A 23,293-nucleotide genomic window follows, 5' to 3' on the forward strand; every position below is an offset into this window, starting at 1 on the left:
ATTTTGACTTTGGCAAAGAACTTAAACTCTCTTTTCTGTGAAATTCATTTCTTTTTCTTTTTTTCTTCTAGCAGTATTGGAGTTAGGGCCAGTGTCTGTCACTCTACCACTGAGCTACATCTCCAGCCCTTCTCATCTTTTATTTTGAGACAAAATCTAAGTTTTTGAGCTGGCCTTGAACTTTGGATCCTTTTGTCTGAGCCTCCCCAAGCAGCTGTGCCTGGCCCATTCCTTTATTTCTTAAATACACAGTGTTATCTAAAGTCAGTGGATTTTTCAGTTTTCACTTTAGGTCTTCTGATTTCCCAATGAGAGATTTTTCCAAAGATGCACATTTCATCCCTGTCACCAACATTTTTATCCCTGTCACCAACATTTTAACCCTGACTTTCTTGCAATATGATCCCTTGATGATGCTGTTACCTCCCTCTCTGGCTAGCTGGCTATTTCAGAGAGACTGTAGCTAGGTGCCATAGTGCAAGCCTGTAATCCCAAACTTGCTAGCTCTTTTATTCTTGGATTATTTTCTTAGCTGAAGTACACTGTCTTGAGAGAAGTTAAAAGTGGTGGAAGTGTGTTGTCTAATATCCTTAACTTTGCTGGCTGCCTCTTTTTTTAGATGAACCACAGTTAACTGTATGCACAAGGTTAGTGAAAAGCCACATTAAGGAGTTTGGGCTTTGTTTCAGGATCATGGCTGATCTTTGCAGCAGAAAGAAACCTGCTAAAAGGCGGAGGAGTATGTAGGTTTGGACTCCAGGACTACCATCCAAGCAGAGTGGTTTATGAGAAGCCTAGGATCCCAATCAGGAGGATAGTATGAGAATTCCAGATGAGAAGTGATGATGCTAATTTGAATCTAGGTTATTGGCAGAAAACAATAGAGCAATATGAGTGGATTTGAACAGTATTTAGGTGGTATAATTAACAGACTGGGTGATTAGTAAAAACCTGGGTGAAGCAGAGGGAAAGAAACCCAGGTCTCACTCTTTTAGAACATAGAAGAGAGTTGAGGATATAGGAAAAAATAGGTTGAGCTTTGGACATATAAGCAGTATAAGCAGGTACAAACAGGTCTGCTAATCAATTGGCTTAATAGATCTGTAGAAGACATATTTGGACTGGAGATAGAAATTAGAATTTAGTGGTTGGGGTTGTGGCTCAGTGGTAGAGCCCTTGCCTAGCACATGTGAGGCACTAGGTTCGATCCTCAGCACCACATAAAAAGATAAACTAATAAATAAAGTTTTTTTAAAAAAAGAAATTGGAATATAACAGTATGTTGATCATAGTGAATTACAAGTCATGTAAAAAAATATGTAGATTGAAAGATTGAGTGGAAGATGGCTAAGAACCTAGCGCTTGACCCTAAAGAATGCGAATACCATAAGGGTGTTTTCCAAAATAAGGGGTCACCAGCATCTGAATCCAGTGGTGGTTTGTTATAAACTCAGATCTCTAAGTGAGAGCAAGTCCTGAGTGTACAGTTGTAATACTCACTCCAACTAAAATACCTCAACATAAATTTAGATACATTTTAGAAATTCTTCACACACTGAAGTTGAAGATGTTAGAGAGGGGTGAAAGAGAGTGAGTACTACAGTAAAAACTTCAGGAGTAAGAGGAAAATCATGAGGAAATGGCAATGCTGTCAAGGGAACAAATTTTCAAGAAGATGAAGGTAATATCAGTTGTTATATGACCAAGAGAATCAAGTAAGAGGGGACTGAAATGCTTCATTGAATTTTGACAACATGACAATACATGTTGACTTTGTGAAGAATATTATAGTTTTAAAGGGAAAAGCCATATTCTTTTTTTTTTTTTAAAGAGAGAGTGAGAGAGACAGAGAGAGTTTTTTTTTTTTTTTTAATATTTATTTTTTAGTTTTCGGCGGACACAACATCTTTGTTTGTATGTGGTGCTGAGGATCGAACCTGGGCCGCACGCATGCCAGGCGAGCGCGCTACCGCTTGAGCCACATCCCCAGCCCAGAAAAGCCATATTCTAACAGACCAAGAAGTAAATGGGAAGGGAAGAAGTGGTTATTGCTAGGGAGATGCTTGCTGAGAGTTCACCTAGAAAGCAGTGTATGTTGAGAGGGTGTTAATAGTTGGGTGTGTGGTCAAGGAGTGTGTGTTTATTTTAATCCAAGAAGATCTGAGTTAATTGGCATGCTAAGGAGAAGAAAGCGGTGCTAGAGAGAGGAAGTTGGGAAATAGGAACATTTCCTATTTCAAGCTGAAGTAGAATCTCAAGTGCAGGATAGGAAGAGATTCTAGATGAAAGGAAAAATTGATGTAGATTTGAGAAAGTTTTCTCAAAAAGTTGGCAGGAGGTGAAGGTGGGAGCTCTTCCATCTGATGATGTCTAGTTTATCTATGAAGCTTGGTTGTTTGGAAAGTGACAAGTGGTATATCAAAGAGTTTCAGATCTTTATGGAGAATGTCTGATAATAGAATAAGGAAACAAGGGTTACTGAGAAGCATTTTAAGCTTGCTATTAGAGACCACAATTTATGGTTACTTATCTTTTTTTCAAATATTTTTTTAGTCGTAGACGGACACAATACCTTTATTTTATTTTATTTATTTTTTTTTTATGTGGTGCTGGGGATTGAACCCAGTGCCTCTCTCATGCCAGGCAAGTGCTCTACCACTGAGCTACAACCCCAGTCCCTATGGTTAAGTCTTAAGATTTTTTTTTTTAATCACCATAAATATTTTGCTTTTTTTTTTTAAGTTATTTTTTCTACTGACGAATTTACTCTCAACCCCTTGATGTAAATTCTAAAGTATGGCATCTTTTCTTGGCTTTCAAACTGTCAAAAGAAAGTGTTATTTAACTGTAGAGTTTTTGTATTTATATTATTATGTAAGTGTTCAGGGCTAGTATATATATGGTTATATAGAACCAGTTTTATTATTCTTAGGAACTGCCATTTTATATTTCAGCCTTAGACTGCTTGTTTTCATGAGAAGAATGATGTTTTATTTATTTCCTGTTTTAGGAGATTTACTGAACTGAAACACTACAGTGATGAACTACAGTCGGTCATCTCACATCTTCTTCGAGTCAGAGCTGTAAGTGGACCTAGAGCTTTTTCCATTTGTAAGGAAGATCCTTGTCATTTAATCATCATCTTTTAAGTTATAGGTGGTATTTCTGATGAATAACTGATTTTTACATTCCTATGTAGTATATTCATTATGCAAGCTGCATTTTTGAAAGAAATGCAAAATGTTTTCTGTCATTAACAACTTGAAGAATTTCAGCCCTCGAATAGTATAGTTGTTTTGACATCTTGTCAAAAGGCCTGTCATTTCAGTGCATGTTGAATATAATTAAGTGTAGAATTTTAGATGTATATATAATAATATAATTATGCTTCCAGGTATTTTTCCCCCCTCTTGAAGGTCAGGGCTAGTATATATATGGTTTATATATATAATAGTTTATGGATGTTAGACTATCCTGTGTCTGTGCTCTTAAATTCTACTAAATACATTTATTGGGACAGTAGTTCGCCATGACAAAGAAACTAGAAATTAAGGAATAATCATTGTATTTAGCCATATAGTTTGGTTATAGTAGACATGGGGAAGAATGCTTTTCAGTATTTTAAAATGCCTGGAAAATGTTATGTCATCCATTCTTGTCCTTAGGGTAACCTAGAGGGTATCTTAGAACTTCATTCTGTCAGTGGCTTTGAAAGAGACTGGGTGGTTACCAGATCTAGGATGTCATCCTGTGCTGATTATACTCCCCTTCAGATGAAATGTATTGTCTGGGATTTACTTTACCAGAGTCCACTGATGATTCACGAGTGGAGAGTTGGGGGCACTTTTAGATGAAACTAGATTGATCATATATATCATAATTGTTGAAGCTGAGTGTTAGAAAGTGGAGGAAAATTCTTTTGTTCTCTATGAGAAATGGAGTTATATCCTTTTGTACTCTGTACTTTCTGTATGTTTAAAGGTTTCTGTAATAGTATAGAAAAATAAACTAAAGGCAGAATATCTTTCCGAAGATCCTCATATTGGCTGATCAAATGTTAAAACATTTAGAGTATCATTTCCTTGTCATTCTATTATTGCTATTGTCCTTGTGGCAACACTGTCTGACATTGTATTACTTTAATGATCGTTAATGATTTTCCCCACTAATGTATTTGAATTCCATAAGAGCCGATACTTTGTTTTCTTACTGCTAAATCCCTGGAATATTGTCTGACACATAGACTTAAAATATACTGAATGAATATATAAATGTGTAGGCTGACAATTTTATGTGATCTAAAAAAAGTAATAAGTTGCTTTTAAATATTTAATTTTAACTAACCAAGAGGATCTGGTTGGTCATATATATGTGATATGATCCTTCAAAGTGACTTTGTCACAAGGAGTTTGTAATAGGCAAGTAAGAGAATTCTGGGTTTATATATTTATCCTATACTTTAAGAAAACATGCTTCAGAAACTATTGACATGAAAGACAGTGTGAGATCTTGAAAGGAAAGGCAGCACTTGATTTTTTAATAAGTGAGAGAAATATCAATGAAAAATACATGATGCCTTCCAAATAGCTTAGGTTTTAACACAGTATTCCAAAATTTGGAGAAAGGACTTTTAGACATGGACAATAAGAGAAAAATGACATGAAGTTAAAAACGGACATTAATGCCCTTCACTGACAGAAGCTTGCACACCATTCAGAAAGCACCACCAGGACCTTTTCATAAGAGCCATAGTGTCAAGTGTAGAAGAAGGTGTTGATGGTATATGAGATAGAAGATGAATTAGTAATAGATGAAGAGAAAATAGAATTATTGACTACTTTTTTTGGTCAAGAAATCTTTTGAAACTCAGGTAAAAATATGTTACAGATGGATCAGAGTTAAATATTTAAGAAGTCAAAATAGAACAACCAGAAAGGTCAGTTGACCGTGAACTAAGAAGGTCTGAATTTGAAACTGGTCTTTGCCATTTACTGTATCCGTAGGCAAATCCAGTAACCTTTGAGAGTTTGTTCTCATTGCTAGAAAATGAGAATAAAACCTGCCTGGTGCATAGCAGCTACTAAATTTTTGCTACCTGAATACATGCCTTACAGAATTAGGAGGCAAAAGTCAGAACTGTGCTTTATGAACTAAAGTAAAAGGACAATAATACCAATATCTAACATTTATCACTGTGTACGTAAGCCATGGTACTCAAGCATAATAATATCCTTACTTAATTCTCCCAATAGTCCTTGGAAGGTAGTACTGTTATTATTCCCATTTTACAGATTAGGAAAGAGGCAAATGAAGTTAAATAACTTGCCCAATATCTCACAGTAAATATACATATGGAACCAGAATTTAGACAAATAATATATTAACCAAGGATGTGAATTGAAGTAGCATAAGAGAAGAGAACTCACACCTATTGAGTCATCTGCTTGTTGCCAGAACCTGACAAACATTATTTAATCTTTATAAAGTCAATGATGAAGGTCATTTCCACATCTCATAAAGGAAGATAAAATACAGAGGCTTGGAGTATTGTAATAAACTCTCCAAAGTTGAACTTGCATATGGCTGACTCCAGGTTTTTTATTTCTTGCTACCCTGTGCTACCTCTTTAGGGGAAATCAAATTTAAAAGGGAGGGAGATGTTTAACTTTGCTAATATTTTCATAATTTAAGATACAATCATTGAGATACTATTTAATGTTACTTTTTAGCCAATTATAAAGAAGGTAATATCTAATGTTTTGAAATGCTTCCTGATAATGGAAATATAAAGTGTTACAGCTCTTTTGGAAACCGTTTTGGCAGCAGGTATCAGGAGTCTTTAAATTTGATAATCTTGGGAGAGAGAGCAAGTGAGGAAGATTACCTCTAGATAGGGAATAGGGGTGGGAGGGAAAAGGAGAATAGCATGGATGGTGAAAGGAGACTCTCATCATTATACAAAATACATATATGAAGATGCGAATTTTGGGTCAACATACCTTATCAGAGACATGATAAATTGTGGTATAAAGGTGTATTAAGAATCGCAATGCATAAATAAATAAATAAATAAATTTTTAAAAATAAATTTCATAATCTTAAACTTCTTAGGAGAATCAAGGGGGAAGAAAGCTATATGTGTTCAGATTTTTAAAGTAACATCATATACTAACATGTCATAGAGCTTTGTCTTTTTTTTAATATTTATTTTTTAAGTGTGGATGGATACAACACAATGTCTTTATTTTTATGTGGTGCTGAGAATCGAACCCGGGTCCCGCCCATGCTAGGGGAGTGTTCTACCGCTTAGCCACAATCCCAGCCCCAAGCTTTGTCTTTTTGAATATTAAATCACCTACTACTAAACTTTAGTGAAGGACAAAGAAGGTATTCCCAATTGAGGAAGGATAATCAGATGAAGCTGTCATATTTCTTTTGTCACAGGATTTGCTATGTGTCACTTCTCTCCTGACAATTTTCTGATGATTAGTTTTTTAAAAGAAAGACTTTTCAACAAAATTAATCTGAAGAGCAGTCTGGATTAAATCATTTCCCCTAGCACCAGTTTTTTGATTATCAACAACCATTGAATCAGTTCGGTTTCAGGTTTTAATCATTTATGTTTTACTTCTTGGACATTTTTGTCTTTCCTTTTCTCTAAAATTGATAATTTTTTTTGTCTTAAGTTTGTAGTTTTTCTTAGTTTTATCTTCTTAATGCCTAATGATCTATAGATTCACTTTATGTTTTAGTTGGCTAGAACAATTTATTTCCATCTTTGAAGAATTCATACCAGAAACATTGTTGGTCCAATAACAACTGCAGAGTGTTTGTTGCCTTGTTCATGGGTAGAGTAGCTTCCACATAAGTGGTCACTCATATCTTTGAGGTAGATAGACTTTCCTCTTTGGGTCACACCCTGTGGACCTGTATACACAGAGCTCTAGTTGCATGATAGAACCTTCTTTTGCATCAGCTCCAGGAGTGATTTACTTTAAGAAACAACCATTCACACCTGGGATTCACAAAATTTTTCTTTGAACATTATTGTGGATCTGCACTGTGCACTTTCTTAGGTTGCTTAAAAGTACCTATTTATAAAGTTCTTTCTCTTCCATGTTTAATATCTTGAAATGACAGAATGACTGTCAGCTTTTAGCAAGATACTTCAATGTCTGAAAGTGCAAAGATGTAGAAAAGTTAGTGGTGTAAAATTGCATTATCTATCATTTATTCTTTGGAGTATTAGTACTGTAAGATGTTCCCTACAGCAAGTCATCTCTGTCTTGTATAGTCATTATTCATATATGATGTTAAAGATGTAAAAAGTTGGGCTGGGGTTGTAGCTCAGTGGTAGAGTGCTTGCCTAGCACATGTGAGACACTGGGTTTAATTCTCAGCACCACATATAAATAAATAAAATGAAGGTTCATCAACAATTAAAACAAAAATTTTAAATAAATAAATTAAATAAAGGTATTATGTCCATCTACAAATAAATATATCTTAAAATTTAAAAAATCTGAAAAGTCCTATAGGCAAAGAACCTGTTTTTCTTTATTACCTCAGTGTTTCCCAAACTTACTTTATGATGGAATCACTTCAAGAAGGGAAGGGAGAGAGTCAGATTTAACAATATAGAGTACCCAAAAAATAAACTGGGATGTGATATCTCAGAGAGATCAGTTTTGAGATCTGAGGACAATGTCGAAGTGTTTCATGTAGAATGAGGAGTATGAGCTTTGTCATGAAAGCTGAGTCTAGTGTAGGGATCAGCAAACTTATTTTGCAGACAGGCTGGTAAATATTTATGGCTTTCTTGGCTATTTCACCTTATCACATCTCTTCAGCTGTGCTGTGAAAGCAACCATAGATGTGCTAACATGAGTGAGCATGACTATTGCAGTAATACTTGATTTACAAAAATAAGCAGTGGACTTGTAGCATGTTGACCCCTTCTCTGTGGGTGTATGTCCTTCAAAGCAGGCCAAGTACAGAAGCAAAACCTTTTATGATCCTCTTAACACCTACACCTATATTTTACAATGGTGTTTCTTTCACTTTAAGCTGAAGTCTTGAAATGGTTAAGATCTGCTGTACAGTTAATAACCAAATTCTGAAACTACTTGTGTTTGAATAAGGAGTCAAGTAGCTCACTTAATCCTCTGAGCTTACATTTAGAAACTATATACCAAAACTTTTTTTTTAGGATTTTATATAGGATTGCCATTTGGTCTTCCAGTTCATGTGTGTAATACTTTTGAAGATGATAAACTGAAACATTTACCACATGATATTTTGTTTTGTCTTTTGTAAAATTTATGTGACTGTCTAGGCAGTGTACATTTCATCTTGGTGATCTATATTGTAATTCTGTTGATATTAAAATATCTAATATGTTTGTCAGTTGGAAGTTATCTTTTGACAAAAGCCTCATAGAAGTATATCAGCATTTATGTATAAAACTGTGGATCAATAGAACTGAACATATGTATTTCGTTTCCCTAAGGATTCCACTTTGGGGACTTTATCATAAGGAAACAATCTAAAGGAAAAACACTTATTTTCAGAGATGCTTATTACAACATCTTAAAAAATATTTTTAGTTGTCAATGGTCCTTTATTTTATTTATTTAGATGCGGCGCTGAGGTTCCAACCCTGTGCCTCACACATGCCAGGCAAGTGCTCTACCACTGAACCATTACTCCAGCCCATATTACAACATTATAATTCTGAAAAAAATTCAGATAACTAAATACCCAACAAGGTTATCCAAAAAAGAAAGTTTGTATATACTGTTCAGTGGAATTTTATGCAGCTCTTTCAAGTGTTATTTGTTAAAAATAATGTTAACCTTCTAGATAAAAATATTACCACTCTTACTATAGAAGATTTAAAGGTAGCAATTAAAAACTACACAATATAAATATAAAGATACAATACAATACAAATATAAAGAATTACTGAGGCAGGGGCTGGGGTTGTGGCTCAGTGGTAGAGCGCTTGCCTAGCACACATGAGGCACTGGGTTCAATCCTCAGCACCACATAAAAATAAAAAAAATAAAGGTATTGGGTCCATCTATAACTGAAACAAAAAAATAAAAATTAAAAAGAAATAAAAAATTACTGAGGCATAATATAATTATGGTAGGGCAGCACTAGTTCTATTTTAGAGTTTTTTATGATTGATTTTTTGAGATTATATTTTTCTTTTTCTCTATTTTTCAAGTTTATTATACAAAACAGAGTTTTTGTTGTTTTTTTGTGGGGGGGCTTTTGATTTTTTGAGGATGATTTTTTTTTATTAAAGTGAACTGTGTATAACTTTGACCTGATAGCAATTTCTGTTAAATATTGGTTTCAGAGAGTAGCAGATCGACTCTATGGTGTATATAAAGTACATGGGAATTATGGACGAGTTTTCAGGTAAGTATTATATAAAAATTTAAAATAAGCAGTTATACTTTTTCTAAAAAAATCTATGATGTAAAATCTGAAGATTTTATGAGTCTGGAAAGTAGACCTTTTTTTGCTTAACCACTGAGTCATATCCCCGGCCTTATTAAAATTTTTTTTTTTTTGAAACAGGTTCTTGCTAAATTGCTGGGGCTGGCCTTGAATTTTTGATCCTCCTGCTTCAGCCTCCCAAACTGTTGGGATCACAAACATCCATCACCACACCTAGCAGTGTGACATATTTTATTGAAGAAAGGCTATTGGCATTGTAAAAATATAAACTTTTTTTGGTTTGTTTTTGGTACTGGGAATTGAACCCAGGGGCTCTTAACTGTTGAGCCATTTTGAGACAGGGTCTTGCCAAATTGCTTAGGGCCTCACTAAGTTGCTGAGACTGGTCCTTTGACTCAGCCTCCTCAATTGCTTTTAGATTTAGGTACATGAGTCATTTCTGATTTTATTATATTTCCAAACCATAACTCCAGTTAAGCCTGGTAACAGTGGTTATTTAAAAACTAACAGATGGCTGGGCATGGTGTTGTACACCTGTAATCCAAGTTACTTGGGAGGTTGAAACAAAAGGATTACAAGTTTGAGGCCAGCCTAGGAAATATAATAAGACCCTTTCTCAAAACAAAATATTAAAAGAAAGGGCTGGAGATGTGGCTCATTGATAAGAGTGCCTTTGGGTTCAATACTCAGTATTTGAAAAAGATAAAAATCAGCCGATTAAGATCTCTTGAGGGGCTGGGGTTGTGGTTCAGTGCGTGTGAGGCCCTGGGTTCAATCCTCAGCAGAGCATTAAAAATAAATAAATAAATAAATAAAGGTATTGTGTCCAACTACAACTAAAAAACAAAATTTTTTTTAAAAAAGATATCTTGAAAATTAGCATAAATCAGACCATCTCAAAAGTGGCACATTTATTATAATTAATAGATGAACTTGTATTAGAGAGGCAAGAATGTAAAATGCCCATTCTGCTTTAGTAGATTTGGAGTGAGTCCTGTGGTTTTATGTTTCTAGCAAACTTCCAGTTTTTTGCTAAACCAGTTTGAGTAGCAAAGGTCTAGACCTTGAGGGGAAAAGTCTTCATTTTGATGATTCTGATACCTACCAGAGGTTTGTATGTAGAACTTAGTAAATATTTCTTTTCTCAAATGTATTAGTTCATAATTGGTTCATTTTACCTGCAACTATAAATGTTAAGTATTTATCAAGCACTAAACTATTTAATAGGAATAAGAAAAAATTTAACTAAGTCTTGCCCTCCTCACACTAAGTTTTAGTCTTATTTAGGAATCAAAAGAATTAAATTCTTTTATGTTCATCTTGAGGTGGTACCAATAACAAAATGCTAAAAATTAGATAAATACCTATGGGACATTCAGTAGATAATCATCTGGATGGTCCATTATTTCCATTAACATGATTGAATGGTTACACTGATGTGATCACCATGGTATACATTCGGCTAGTTGCACTTGATGTCTTCTCAAACTCTCAGATTTTATTTTCCTTGAAAAGATGTAGTGTTTCAGTGAGGTTTTTCATCGCTATGACCAAAAGACCTGATAAGAGCAATTGGAGGAAGAAAAGTTTAATTGGGGGCTCATAATTTTAGAAGTCTCAGTCCATAGCTAGCCAGCTACTTTGCTGTGATTCCAAGGTAAGCAGAACATCATGATGGAAGCGTGGTAGAGGAATGCAGCTTAGGACATGGTACCACAAAGCTGAGAGAAAGAGTGAGCAAGTTCTCTTTACCACTACAAAATATAAACCTCAAAGGCAGGAAGGAGCTCAGGGATCCAAGTCGTCCAGCTACACCCTACTTGCCTACAGTTAACACCAGATTAACCCCTATTAGAGAATTAATGCACTGATTAGATTAAGACTCTTTTTTTATATATATTTTATTAGTTATTGATGGACCTTTGTTTACTTGTTTATATGCCGTGCTGAGAATTGAACCCAGTGCCTCACACATGCAAGTCAGGCGCTCTACCACTGAGCTAGAACCCCAGCACGGTTAAGACTCATATAACCCAATTATTTCACTTCTAACCTTTATTGCATTATCTCACAATATCAATCTAAGTTTTAGATATGTTGAATTTGAAATGAAAGGTTTGTAGCACAGTGATAGAGGGTTTGCCTCATATGCGTGAGGCACTTGGTTTGATTCTCAGCACCACCAAAAAAAGATTCAAGTGAGAAAAGTACATTAAAGCAGAATTGTCTTGTGGGCATAGAAATGTGGCTTTGGATCTACAGATAGATATTTAAAAGCCATTTTTTTTTCCTTCTGGTAGTATAAGCATACAATCTGATATTTCAAGATTATGATATAAAAACTTCGTATTAAAAGAGTAGCAGTATTTGGGACTGGGGATATAGCTCAGTTGGTAGAGTGCCTGCCTCACATGCCCTGGGTTCAATTCCCAATACCACAAAAAAAAAAAAAAAAAGCAGTATTCAACATTTTTTTAAATGTATATTTTAATCATTCTTATTTTTTTTTTTAATGTGGTGCCGAGGATCAAACCCAGTATCTCACACATGCTAGGCAAGCACTCTATCACTGAGCCACAAACCCAGCTCCAGTATTTAACATTTAAAAAAATTTTTTTAGTTGTAGATGGACACAGTACTTTTTAATTTTTATTAATTTTTTAATATTTTTTAGTTGTAGCTGACACAATACCTTTATTTTATTTATATGTGGTGCTGAGGATCCAACCCAGGGCCTTGCACATGCCAGGTGAGCGCTCTACCACTGAGCCACAACCCCAGCCCTACTTTTTTATTTTATTTATCTAATGTGGTGCTGAGGATCAAACCCAGTGCCTCATGCATGCTAGGCAAGTGTTCTACCACTGAGCTACAACCCCAGTTTCTTACCATTTTTATTATACATTCTTTAACAACAACAACAAAAATCTCAAACAGCCTTGTAGGAGCAGGAAAATGGTTCAAAAGATTGTGGGTTGCCACTTGAAATTGTGTTTAGAAAAATTGTTGGAAATGTAATGGTATGGGGAAAACACACAACACAAAATTGCTTATACAATATAATTGTAGCCAAATTAAAATACACAAATAAAAACATAGAAGGACTAAAATTATGTCATATCTTAGTACAGATTAAGTATCCCTTACCTGAAATTCTTGGAACTGGAAGTGTTTGGGATTTTGGCATCTTCACATATGTATAATCATATATCTTGGGGATGGAACCAAAATCTAAACACGAAATTAATTTGTTTCATATTTACCTTTTACATATGGTCTGAAGGTAGTATCATGCCATATTTTTAGTACACCTGTGTTTTGACTGTGACCTACCACATGAAGTAATGTATACAGTTTTCCATTTGCATCATCATGTTAGCATTCCGGAAGTTTCAAATGTTGGAGTGTTTCCGATTTTTATTTATTTGTTTCTCTTCCTCCCCTTCATTTTAGATTTTTAGATTAAAGGTGCTCAACATGTATTTGGGATTATAGGTTTGTTTTTCCACTTTACTATAATATCACATATAAGTTTCATAACAAGAATTTTTTATGAGAAATATTTCACAGAAATAATAATAAAATGATCAGTGTTTCTTCTCATGCAGCATGCAAATTATTACTAAAGTTTTACTATGCACCTAATGTTTCTGTACAGTACTTTTTTTTATTAGCTATAGAACAATGTCATGTTCATCAATATCATCCAGTGAGCATTTAAAAATACACATTGGGCCAGGGTTTTGGTTCCGTGGTATAGTGTTGCCTAGCATGTGTGAGGCACTGAATTCGATCCCCAGCACCACATAAAAATAAAAAATAAAGGTATTGTGTCCATCTACAACTAAAAAAAAAAAAAACTACACATGTCCCAGAGATGACAATTAAGTAGTTAAAAGTAACACCCCATTTTTTTAAAAACTCCTCAATTGATTTAAATCTTTAGGATTAAAGAATTTTACTTATAAGTATAAGCTGTTTTGTTATGTTACTTACCTTGCTTTAAGCAGCAGATACCAACTCTGAAGCCTTTACTTACAGTTAATTATTAAACTTAAGGGGAAAACAGCATATTTGAGTCACAGAAAATAAATCCAAATATGGATACTATAAAGTATTTCAAAGCTAGCTAGAAAAGAATCTTGTAAAGGATTCCATTTAATAATATTCCATATCTCTAGTTCATGATGCTTCTGGTTTTATCTTTCTTCCAGTGAATGGAGTGCCATAGAAAAAGAAATGGGTGATGGGCTGCAGAGTGCTGGTCATCATATGGATGTGTGAGTACCTAGAGAACTTAACATAAACCTGAGGTGAACTTGAGTGGGGGAGTGTTAGTGACTTCTAGGCTTCTGTTTTTATCAGGTTTACTGGAATTTATATTATGTTTTGTGTGTGTAGATCTGACTTAATCTCAAAATGCACAATTAGTTTAATATTTAAAAATTAGTCTTGTGGGGCTGGGCTTGTAGCTCAGTGGTAAAACACTTACCTTGCATGTGTGAGAAATTGGATTCAATTCTCAGCACCACATATAAATAAGTGAATAAAATAAATGTCCGCCAACAACTTAAAAAATAAATTAAAAAAAAAATGGGCTGGGACTATGGCTCAGTGGTAGAGCGCTCGCCAAGCATGAGCAGGACCCAGGTTCGATCCCCAGCACCACATAAAAAAATAAAGGCATTGTGTTGTGTCCATCTACACCTAAAAAATAAATATTAAAAAAAAAATTAGTCTTGCTAGGCATGGTGGTGCATACCTGTAATTCCAGTGGCACAAGAGGCTGAGGCAGGAGGATTGCCGGTTCAAAGCCAGCCTTAGCAACAGCAAGGCACTAAGCAACTCAGTGAGACCCTGTCTTTAAAAAAAGATACAAAAAGAGCTGGGGATGTGGCTCAGTGGTTGAGTGTCCCTGAGTTCAATCCCTGGTCTCTCCCCAACCCCTGCCAAAAAAAAAAAAATAGTCTCATTCATATATTAAAGGAATAAAGATAAAAACCTGCATACTCATTTTGATATATGTAGAAATATTTATTTGACAAATTTCAACACTCATTTATAATAAAAATTCTCATCAAACTAGAAATAAAAGGGAATTTCTTCTGTCTGAAATTCATGTCTAGTGTTATATTAGGTGGGCACAGTGGTACTTAGGTATAGTTCTAGCTACTTGGGAGGCTGAAATGGAAAGCTCACTTGAGTCTAGGAGTTTTGAAACTAGTGTGGGCAACATAGAGATACCCTATCTCAGAATAAATAAATGAATAAGAGTGAAATACTGACGTTTTCTCCTAAGGTCATGAACAAGGTATGGTTTCCTGTGCTCACCATTCCTAATAAACATTTTACTGCAGGTTCTACTCAGTGAATTGAGGCAAGAAAATTAAGTAAAAAGCATAAATATTGGAAAAAAGTAAAATTTTCTTTGTTCACAGACAATAAGATTGTTTACTTAGAAAATCACAATAAATCAACCAAAAACCTATGGAACTAAAAACTGAATTTTAATAGGTCAGGATATCAGATTAATATATCAGAATCAATAGTTTTGCCAGGCGCTGTGGTACATACCTGTAATCCCAGCAACTCCAGAGGCTGAGGCAGGAGGATTTCAAGTTTAAGACAGGATTCAGCAATTTAGTGAGACTCTGTCTCAAAAGAACAATTTTTTAAAAGTGGGTGCTGGGTATATAGCTCCATTGTAGAACACCCCTGGTTTTAATCCCTGGTACCACAATTAGAAAATAAAAATTTTAAAACTATATGGTTTGTAATAGCATGAAAACATAATACTTATTGATTGATGTAATGAAAGATGTTGGAAGACCTCTACACTGAACATAAAACATTGCCTGAAGAACTTAAAGAAGACCTAAATAATCATGTTCATGGATTAACACATCTGTTCTCCCCAAATTGTGGTCCTAGTCAAAATTTCAGTGACTTTTCTATGGAAATTCTATGGACCTAGAATAGTCAAACAATTTTGACAAAGAAAAAAACTAGAATATATTACCTATTTTTAAGATTTACTATAAAGCTATATTGTAGGGTATTGGCATAAACAGAGCAATAGAACACAACTGACTGCAGAAATAAATTCACAATTTTTTTTTAAATTTATTTTTTGGTGCTGATGATGGAACTCAGAGCTTCACACATGGTAGGCAAACACTCTACCACTGAACTATATAACCTAGATCCATACTTCTATAGACCATTTCAACATAATGATGCTAGAAAAACTGGATGTCTATGTGGGGAGACATGAACCTTGAAACATATATCACATTTTATACAAATTAAATTTGGATTATATATATAAGTTTAAAAACCAAAATTCTAGGTTTTAGTTGAAAATATTGGAGAATCTTGTTGCCACATTGGCATAAGCAAAGACTCTTAAAGAGACATTAAAAGAAAAAAAAAATGTTAAATTGGGCTTTATGAAAATTTGAAATTACTGCTTACCAAAAGAGATATCAAACTGGGCCCAGGAGTACATGCTGTAATCCCTGCTACTCAGTAGACTGAAGCGGGAGGATCACAAGTTTAAGGCCAGCCTCAGCATCTTAGTGAGACCTGAAAATAAAATAAAAAGGCCTGTGGATATAGCTCAGCTAGGAAAGCCTTGGGTCCCCTCCGTCCCCAATACAGGGGGGGAAAAAAGTCCGTTTGGGGAAGGAAAAAAGAGAGGGGAGTACAGTTTCAGTTGGACAGATGAAAAGTTCAGAATACTTGATAGTGATGTGAAAGGATTTAATGCCACTGAACTCTAGATTTACAATTTGTTACAAAGGGCTTGAGTCAACAGTGCATGCCTTTAATTCCAAGGACTCAGGCCACCAAGGAGGAGGATTAGTAGGAGATCAGCCTGGGCAATTTAGCCAGACCTTGTCTCAAAATAAAAAGTAAAAGAGCCGGGGGTGGGCTGGGGCCTTAGCCCAGTGGCAGAGCGCTTGCCTGGCGTGTGAGAGGCTAGATCTTAAATTTTTTCATACAAAAAAGTGTGTCAGGTGACTGCTATGTTAATTAGCTTGAATTAATCCTGGCACAGTGTGTACTTATATCAAAACATCACATTGTACACTGTAGTTACATATAGTTTTAGTCATTTCTATCTTAAAGCTATGGTGGGGGCAAAAAAAATATTTTATATAAATAGGGCTTTCTTTCCTCAGGGCCATATTCAAGCTTACTGGCTATTTTTTTCATAAGCTTTCCTGCATTCTGTTAATTTAGCATTTCAGTATTTGCAAGAATTCAGGATCATTTATTGACATGTTAAAAATTATTCTCAGTATATATATCTTAAAGTCTTTACCATTTATTCTCCTCTGAGGATATGATATGACAGATTATCCCTACATTATAATTTTAATCTTCAAGCCCTCAGCCCTATGGGTCCCCTTTTTTTGTTCATTTCTTAACATTAATTCTTCTAAAAGCATAGATTTAGATTTGTGAACTAAAGCCAGATTTTCCTCTTTTTAATTATTTATTTATTTATTTAATTCTTCAAGTGCTCTTCTTTTTTTCTTCTGCTGGGGATCAAACCCAGGGCTTTGTGACAAGCACTGTACCACTGAGCTAGCCCCTAAGATTCTCCTGCTCTTAACAGTAGTTATCAAGACTTTGTCAGTTACATAGATAAAATTCCTCACAATTGTAGATATAGGTTTGTAATTACATAATATATACGTTACCTGCTTTTATAAGTCCCCCAAATATGTTGCTTTTCAAATGAACTTGAACATAGTTTTATTTTGTTTTACAACTTTGGTAAATGTGGTTTATTTGTATAGCTGAAATAGTCCTGGAAGCATAAACTATATGTACTTTTTATTTTCATGCTAAGGGATTAGAATTAATTCGAAAGATGCCTCTTATAATGACAGAGAAGCACTATATACACATAGCCCTTGTGTTTACAGAATTTACAGTGTAATCAGAAATAAAAACAACAGGTGAGACATTACTTTGATAAAATTTTAATTATAAATTGTTATTAAGAGATCAGAAATAAGCCCCAGCCCCAATTTCTATTATTTTCTATTATTTTCATTTACTTTTTCCTCTTGCAGCTTTTTGGTATTACTATAAATAGTTGCAATCAAAAACGTGTGTACCAATTATACCAAACTCATACTTTTTATGGATTTTATAGCCATTTTATAATCTCTTTGAACAAAAGATTCCAATAGAGGGCTGGAGTTTTAGCTCAGTGATAGAACACTTGCCTAGCATGTGTGAGGCACTAGGTTCGATTCTCAGCACCACATACAAATAAATAAATAAAGGTCCATCAACAACTAAAAAAGATTAAAAAATTAAAAAAAAAAAAAAGATTCCAGTAGATCAGGTTTTCTTTTTAAGAAGGACTATTTTTTATTTGTTTGTTTTATTTCTAAGTCTTTGTAGTTCGGCAAAATTCAGTAAAATTAGCATACCAATTACAAATTGCCATTAATGTTTCTAAATGATAATTTTCTTTCTTTTTTTTTTTTACAAATGGTTCTTTTTTTGAGAGAGAGAGAGAGAGAATTTTTTTAATATTTATTTTTTAGTTTTCGGTGGACACAACATCTTTGTTTGTATGTGGTGCTGAGGATCGAACCCGGGCCGAACGCATGCCAGGCTAGCACGCTACCGCTTGAGCCACATCCCCAGCCCCTATGATAATTTTCACTTTTCCTAATTTGTCACTGACAGGTAGTCAGTGGTCTGTGGATCATACTTTGAAAAACACTTTTTTAGAATGTTAATGCTTTGTGTCCCAGTGAAAGTTACTCGTTTAATGCAGTGTTTTTAAAAACAGGTATGCATCTTCTATTGATGATATTTTGGAAGATGAAGAACATTATGCAGATCAGTTAAAGGAATACCTTTTTTATGCAGAAGCACTACGGTGAGTAATTAATGAAAGTTCCAGATGCAGTCCTGTGATTGATCCTCATACTTTCATTGTGTTTGTGTAGAATACAGATAATAAGGTGCTTTTTAAATGAATTAATTTGGACTGGGGCTGTAGGTCAGTGGTGGAATGCTTGCCTATCACGTGTGAGGCATGGTGTTTGATCCTCAGCACCACATAAAAAGAAAGGTATTGTGTCCATCTACAACTAAAATAAATAAATAAATGAATAAATTCATTCCCTCAGATAGTGAATGAGTTCTTATTGTATTCTCTGTGTTGCAGAGTGCTAGGTGTAAAATTATAAGAGAAGGCCTGTCCTTGAAACTGCATAGTGATAAAACCTGCCAGTCTCAGGCATGTTCATCGGCGTATTTGTTTTTTCTACTTTCTCCAATTTGAAGATTGGGAGCAAAATACAGATGGAGTGTTGTGTAGCACTGTCACTGGGTTGTATATTGCCATTTTTAATTTTTATTTATTTATTTATTTAGTTAGTTTTTAGTTTTTGGCGGACACAACATCTTTGTTTGTATGTGGTGCTGAGGATCGAACCCGGGCCGCACGCATGCCAGGCGAGCGTGCTACCGCTTGAGCCACATCCCCAGCTGTATATTGCCATTTTTATTCTGCATTTTTTCTCATACTTGTATCCCTTAGCTTAGTAGCTTTTAAAACTTTTTAATATCAAGGATATTGCTTCTGTTTTTATGGTATTTTTTAAAAATATTTTTTAGTTGTAATTGACACAATAACCTTTATTTTATTTATTTGTTTGTTTGTTTATTTATTTATGGTACTGAGGATTGAACCAGGGCCTCGTACATGCCAGGCGAGGGCTCTACCACTGAGCCACAACCCCAGCCCATGTTTTTATGGTATTTTCTTTGGAACCAACAGAATTCTCTGCTAGATAATCCTATTTGATTTATTTTTTTTTTTAATTACTGTATTTTTTTTTTCTATTCAGTTTAGGGAAATTAATCATTTTTCTGGAAGAGGTGACTTTTGATCAGTTTCCCTATTGCAAAAAAGCAATATAAGAATTCTGTTAGGAAAACAGAAGAGTAGTATAACTGTTAAGTAATTGTGTTTAAAACACTTGCACATTGTTAGCTTTTTTCCTTTAGTGATTTCAGTAGCAGTCAGTTTCACCAAAGTATCTTTAAGTCACCAAGGAAAAGAAAGTTGCTGAATACAGTGGATTCTGTGCAGTTCCTAAAAATAATGATTAATGTATATTGACATGGCATATATAAGTAAGAAAAGTTGTAGAACCATTTGGAATGTGTGAACTTTGTAAATGCCTATCTAAATTCTAGAAGGAAGCCAGGCATGATGGCGCACCCCTATAATCCCAGCAGCTCAAGAGGCTGAGGCAGGAGGATCTCAAGTTCAAAGCCAGCCTCAGCAATTTAGTGAGACCCTCAGCAACTCAGCGAGACCCCATCTCTAAATAAAATACAAAAAAGGGCTGGGGGTGTGACTCAGTGGTTAATCACCCATGGGTTTAATCCCTGGTACCAAAAAAAAGAAATTCTAGAAGGCTGTACATGAGTTGTGCCTGGATAGTAGGAGTGGGGGAAAGAGGATTCTTGACATTTTGATGTTGTTCATTTCTGTATTAGAATCTCTTTCTCTCTCACTCTCTCTCTTCCTCTAGTAAATGTCAGAACTAGTAAGGAATTGTGAATGCTTCCCTGCACTCCTGAAAAAAAAAAAATTTCTTAACATGTTAAAGGAGAAGCCAGAAAAAGTTAAATGGCAGCACTATTTTCATCCCCAGGGCTGTGTGCAGGAAACATGAACTTATGCAGTATGACCTGGAGATGGCTGCCCAGGATCTAGCTTCCAAGAAGCAGCAGTGTGAAGAACTTGCAACTGGGGTGAGTATTTTTCTTTAGGTCTTTGGTATTATTATAGCAAGGCTCATGAGGAATCAGGTACAGTTATAATACACAGTATGCTTGTACCTTTTACAGAATAATTTGTAAGCAACTGTATTAATTATTTAGTTTTCTTGATATAAGAAGATATCAGGCTCCGTGCGGTGGTGCACGCCTGTGATCCCAGCGTCTTGGGAGTCTGAGACAGGAGGATTACAAGTTCAAAGCCAATCTCTGTAAGGTGAGGCGCTAAGCAACTCAGTGAGTTGCTTGTCTCTAAATAAAGTTGCCCTGTCTCTAAATAAAGATTCAAAATAGGGCTGGGGATGTGGCTCAGTGGCCGAGTGCCCCTGAGTTCAATTCTCTATCAAAAAAATAAAATAAAATAAAATTACAAAATAGGGGTTGGGGTGTGGCTCAGTAGTCAAGTGCCTGAGTTCAATCCCTGGTACACCCCCCCCCCCCCAAAAAAAAAAAACATGTTCTGTATGATATTATAAGAATTTGTCAGGCCTGGTATGGTGGCACACACCTGTAATCCCAGCAGCTTTTGAGACTGAGGCAGGTGGATCACAAGTTCAAAGCCAGCCTCATCAACTTAGTGAGGCCCTAAGTATCTCAGCCAGACCCTGTCTCTAAATAAAGTATAAAAAGGGCTGGGGATGTGGTTCAGCGGTAATGCACCCCTGGATTCAATCCCTGGTACCAAAAAAGAGGGGGGGCGGGGGGGGATTGGTCAGGTTTAATTTAATTTGGAAAGGTATTTTATAGAAGTTTTAGTTTACTTTGAAAAATTTTATCCAATTAGAATCAATTTATCTCTCCTAACAAGGAGCTTTTTGTGTACTTTATTCTTTAATGCTTACAATGCATACTTGTAAAGAAAATGTTGTATCTTTTTTCTTTTTCTGTGTGTGTGTGTGTGTGTGTGTTTTGTTTTTAAACTGGGAATTGAACCCAGGGCACTCTTTCACTAACCTACATCCTCAGCCCTTTTTATTTTTTGTTTTGAGACAGGGTCTCCTTAAGTTGTTAAAGCTGACCTTCAACTTTCAATCCTCCTGAGTTGCTGGGATTATAGATATGTGCCACCACACCTGGCCCAATATCGAATTGCATATACTTAGGTCATTTTTATAATCAGCTCTGTACTGTTCAGCTACTTCACTGAAATACATTAGCTGCTATGATGAGAGACATATTTTGAAAGTATTTGTGAAGCAATGATAGTGCCACTGTTTTCTCAGTCACTTCATGGTTAACTAGTACTTGAGTGGTTTTTGTTTAATATTTATTTTTTTAGGTGAACACAATATCTTTATTTTGTTTCTACGTGGTGCTGAGAATCAAACCCAGTGCCCAGCGCATGTTGGGCGAGCGCACTACCACTTGAGCCACATTCCCAGCCCCTAGTACTTTAGTTTTAAAAGTGGTTTTCACATAGATTATTCACTTGTAACATCTATGAAAAGTAATACATATGTGTAGGAAAAGATTTCTGACCATAAGCCATTAGATTAGGTCTTTGATTTATTCCTGAACTCATAGGAAGTCCCAAGACATTTTCAGTAAGCATGGTTCTCTGTTACTTCATGTGATGGGAAGTGCTTTCATTAACAAACTCCAGTGAGTAAGCAAATAGTAAAACAGCAAAGCTTGAGGTTGCCCTGTAATGCTTGGGTTTAGGCATCCTGTTCTAGTAATAGATTCTTAAGATTCAGGGTGAGATATGCAGATTTTAAATATATTTCTTTAGTTTGGTTTATTTCCATAGTTGCTTGTTGAATTTTATCTGTTTTGTTGTTGTTTGTTTTGTTTTATTTTTGTCAGAGTAATCTTTTATTTTATGTGGTACTGGGGATGGAACCCAGGGTCTGTGCATGCTAGGCACTTTACCACTGAGATATCCCTTTTTAATTTTATTTTTTCTTTTGAGAGGGTTTTGCCAAGTCTCAGGCTGACCTTGAACTTGTAATCCTCTTGCCTCAGCCTCCTTAGTAGCTGGGATTACAGATCTGTGCCACTAATTTCCTCCTTTTTGACAATTTTTTATTATTCCGGTATTAGAAATCATATTAGGAGTCCTGTGGTTATAAAGATTATGGTGCTTCTATCGAAAGTAGTAGGGAGAAATGGCCAGTGTTTTTTATTTCTGAGAGTGGAGAGCTATGAAATACACATAACATAAAATTTACAATTTTTATATGCATTTTTAGTTGTAGATAGACAAAATTCCTTTATTTTATTTATTTTTATGTGGTGCTAAGGATCAAACCCAGTGCCTCATACATGCTAGGCAAGCGCTCTACCACTGAGCTATAACCACAGCCCCAAGTTTATCATTCTTAACCATTTTTAAAGTGTATAGTTTAGTAATACTAAATATTTTCGTATTGTTGTGCAAACCCATCTCTAGAGCTCTTTTCATTTTGCAAAACTCTGTTCCCATTAATCAACTCCTCTTCTACTTCTCTGTAATTCCTGGAAACCACATTTGCTTTCTTTCACTATAATTTTGACTACTCTAGATACATCAATTTAAGTGGAATTATATAGTATTTGTCTTTTATTTTATTTATTTTCGTATGCAGTGCTAAGGATTGAACCCAGAGCCTCACACATACTAGGCAAGCATTCTGCCACTGAGCCACAACCCCAGCCCCATAGTATTTGTCTTTGACTGGCATATTTCACTTAGCATAATGTTCTCTAGGCTCATTTGTGTTGTAGCACATGTGATAGTTTCCTTCCTTTTTAAGGCTAAATAATATTCCACCAGGTATATATATATCGCACTATCTATTCTTCTGTTTCTATTTTCTTTTAGACTGTGAGGACATTCTCTTTGAAGGGAATGACTACCAAGCTCTTTGGTCAAGAAACTCCAGAGCAAAGAGAAGCCAGAATCAAGGTGTTAGAAGAACAAATAAATGAAGGAGAACAACAGCTAAAGTCTAAAAATTTGGAAGGCAGGTAAAAATTCTGAGAAGTTCAACCTGGACTACCATTGGATTATTTA

General features: G+C 35.2%; 1 protein-coding gene across 2 annotated transcripts in view; it reads left to right on the forward strand.

Moving 5' to 3' along the window:
• Nucleotides 1-23,293, forward strand: part of Snx4 (sorting nexin 4) — a 50,494-nt gene that overhangs the window by 21,946 nt on the left and 5,255 nt on the right. For both annotated transcript variants that reach the window (XM_015486851.2, XM_015486852.2), the window contains 6 exons: nucleotides 3,011-3,083; nucleotides 9,368-9,429; nucleotides 13,686-13,751; nucleotides 18,293-18,382; nucleotides 20,175-20,274; nucleotides 23,102-23,247. In XM_015486851.2, coding sequence (XP_015342337.1) covers nucleotides 3,011-3,083; nucleotides 9,368-9,429; nucleotides 13,686-13,751; nucleotides 18,293-18,382; nucleotides 20,175-20,274; nucleotides 23,102-23,247 — 537 coding nt within the window. The remainder of the gene's footprint in view (nucleotides 1-3,010; nucleotides 3,084-9,367; nucleotides 9,430-13,685; nucleotides 13,752-18,292; nucleotides 18,383-20,174; nucleotides 20,275-23,101; nucleotides 23,248-23,293) is intronic.

Source organism: Marmota marmota, unplaced genomic scaffold (assembly GCF_001458135.2).
Source record: "Marmota marmota marmota unplaced genomic scaffold, marMar, whole genome shotgun sequence".
Lineage (NCBI taxonomy): Eukaryota > Metazoa > Chordata > Mammalia > Rodentia > Sciuridae > Marmota > Marmota marmota.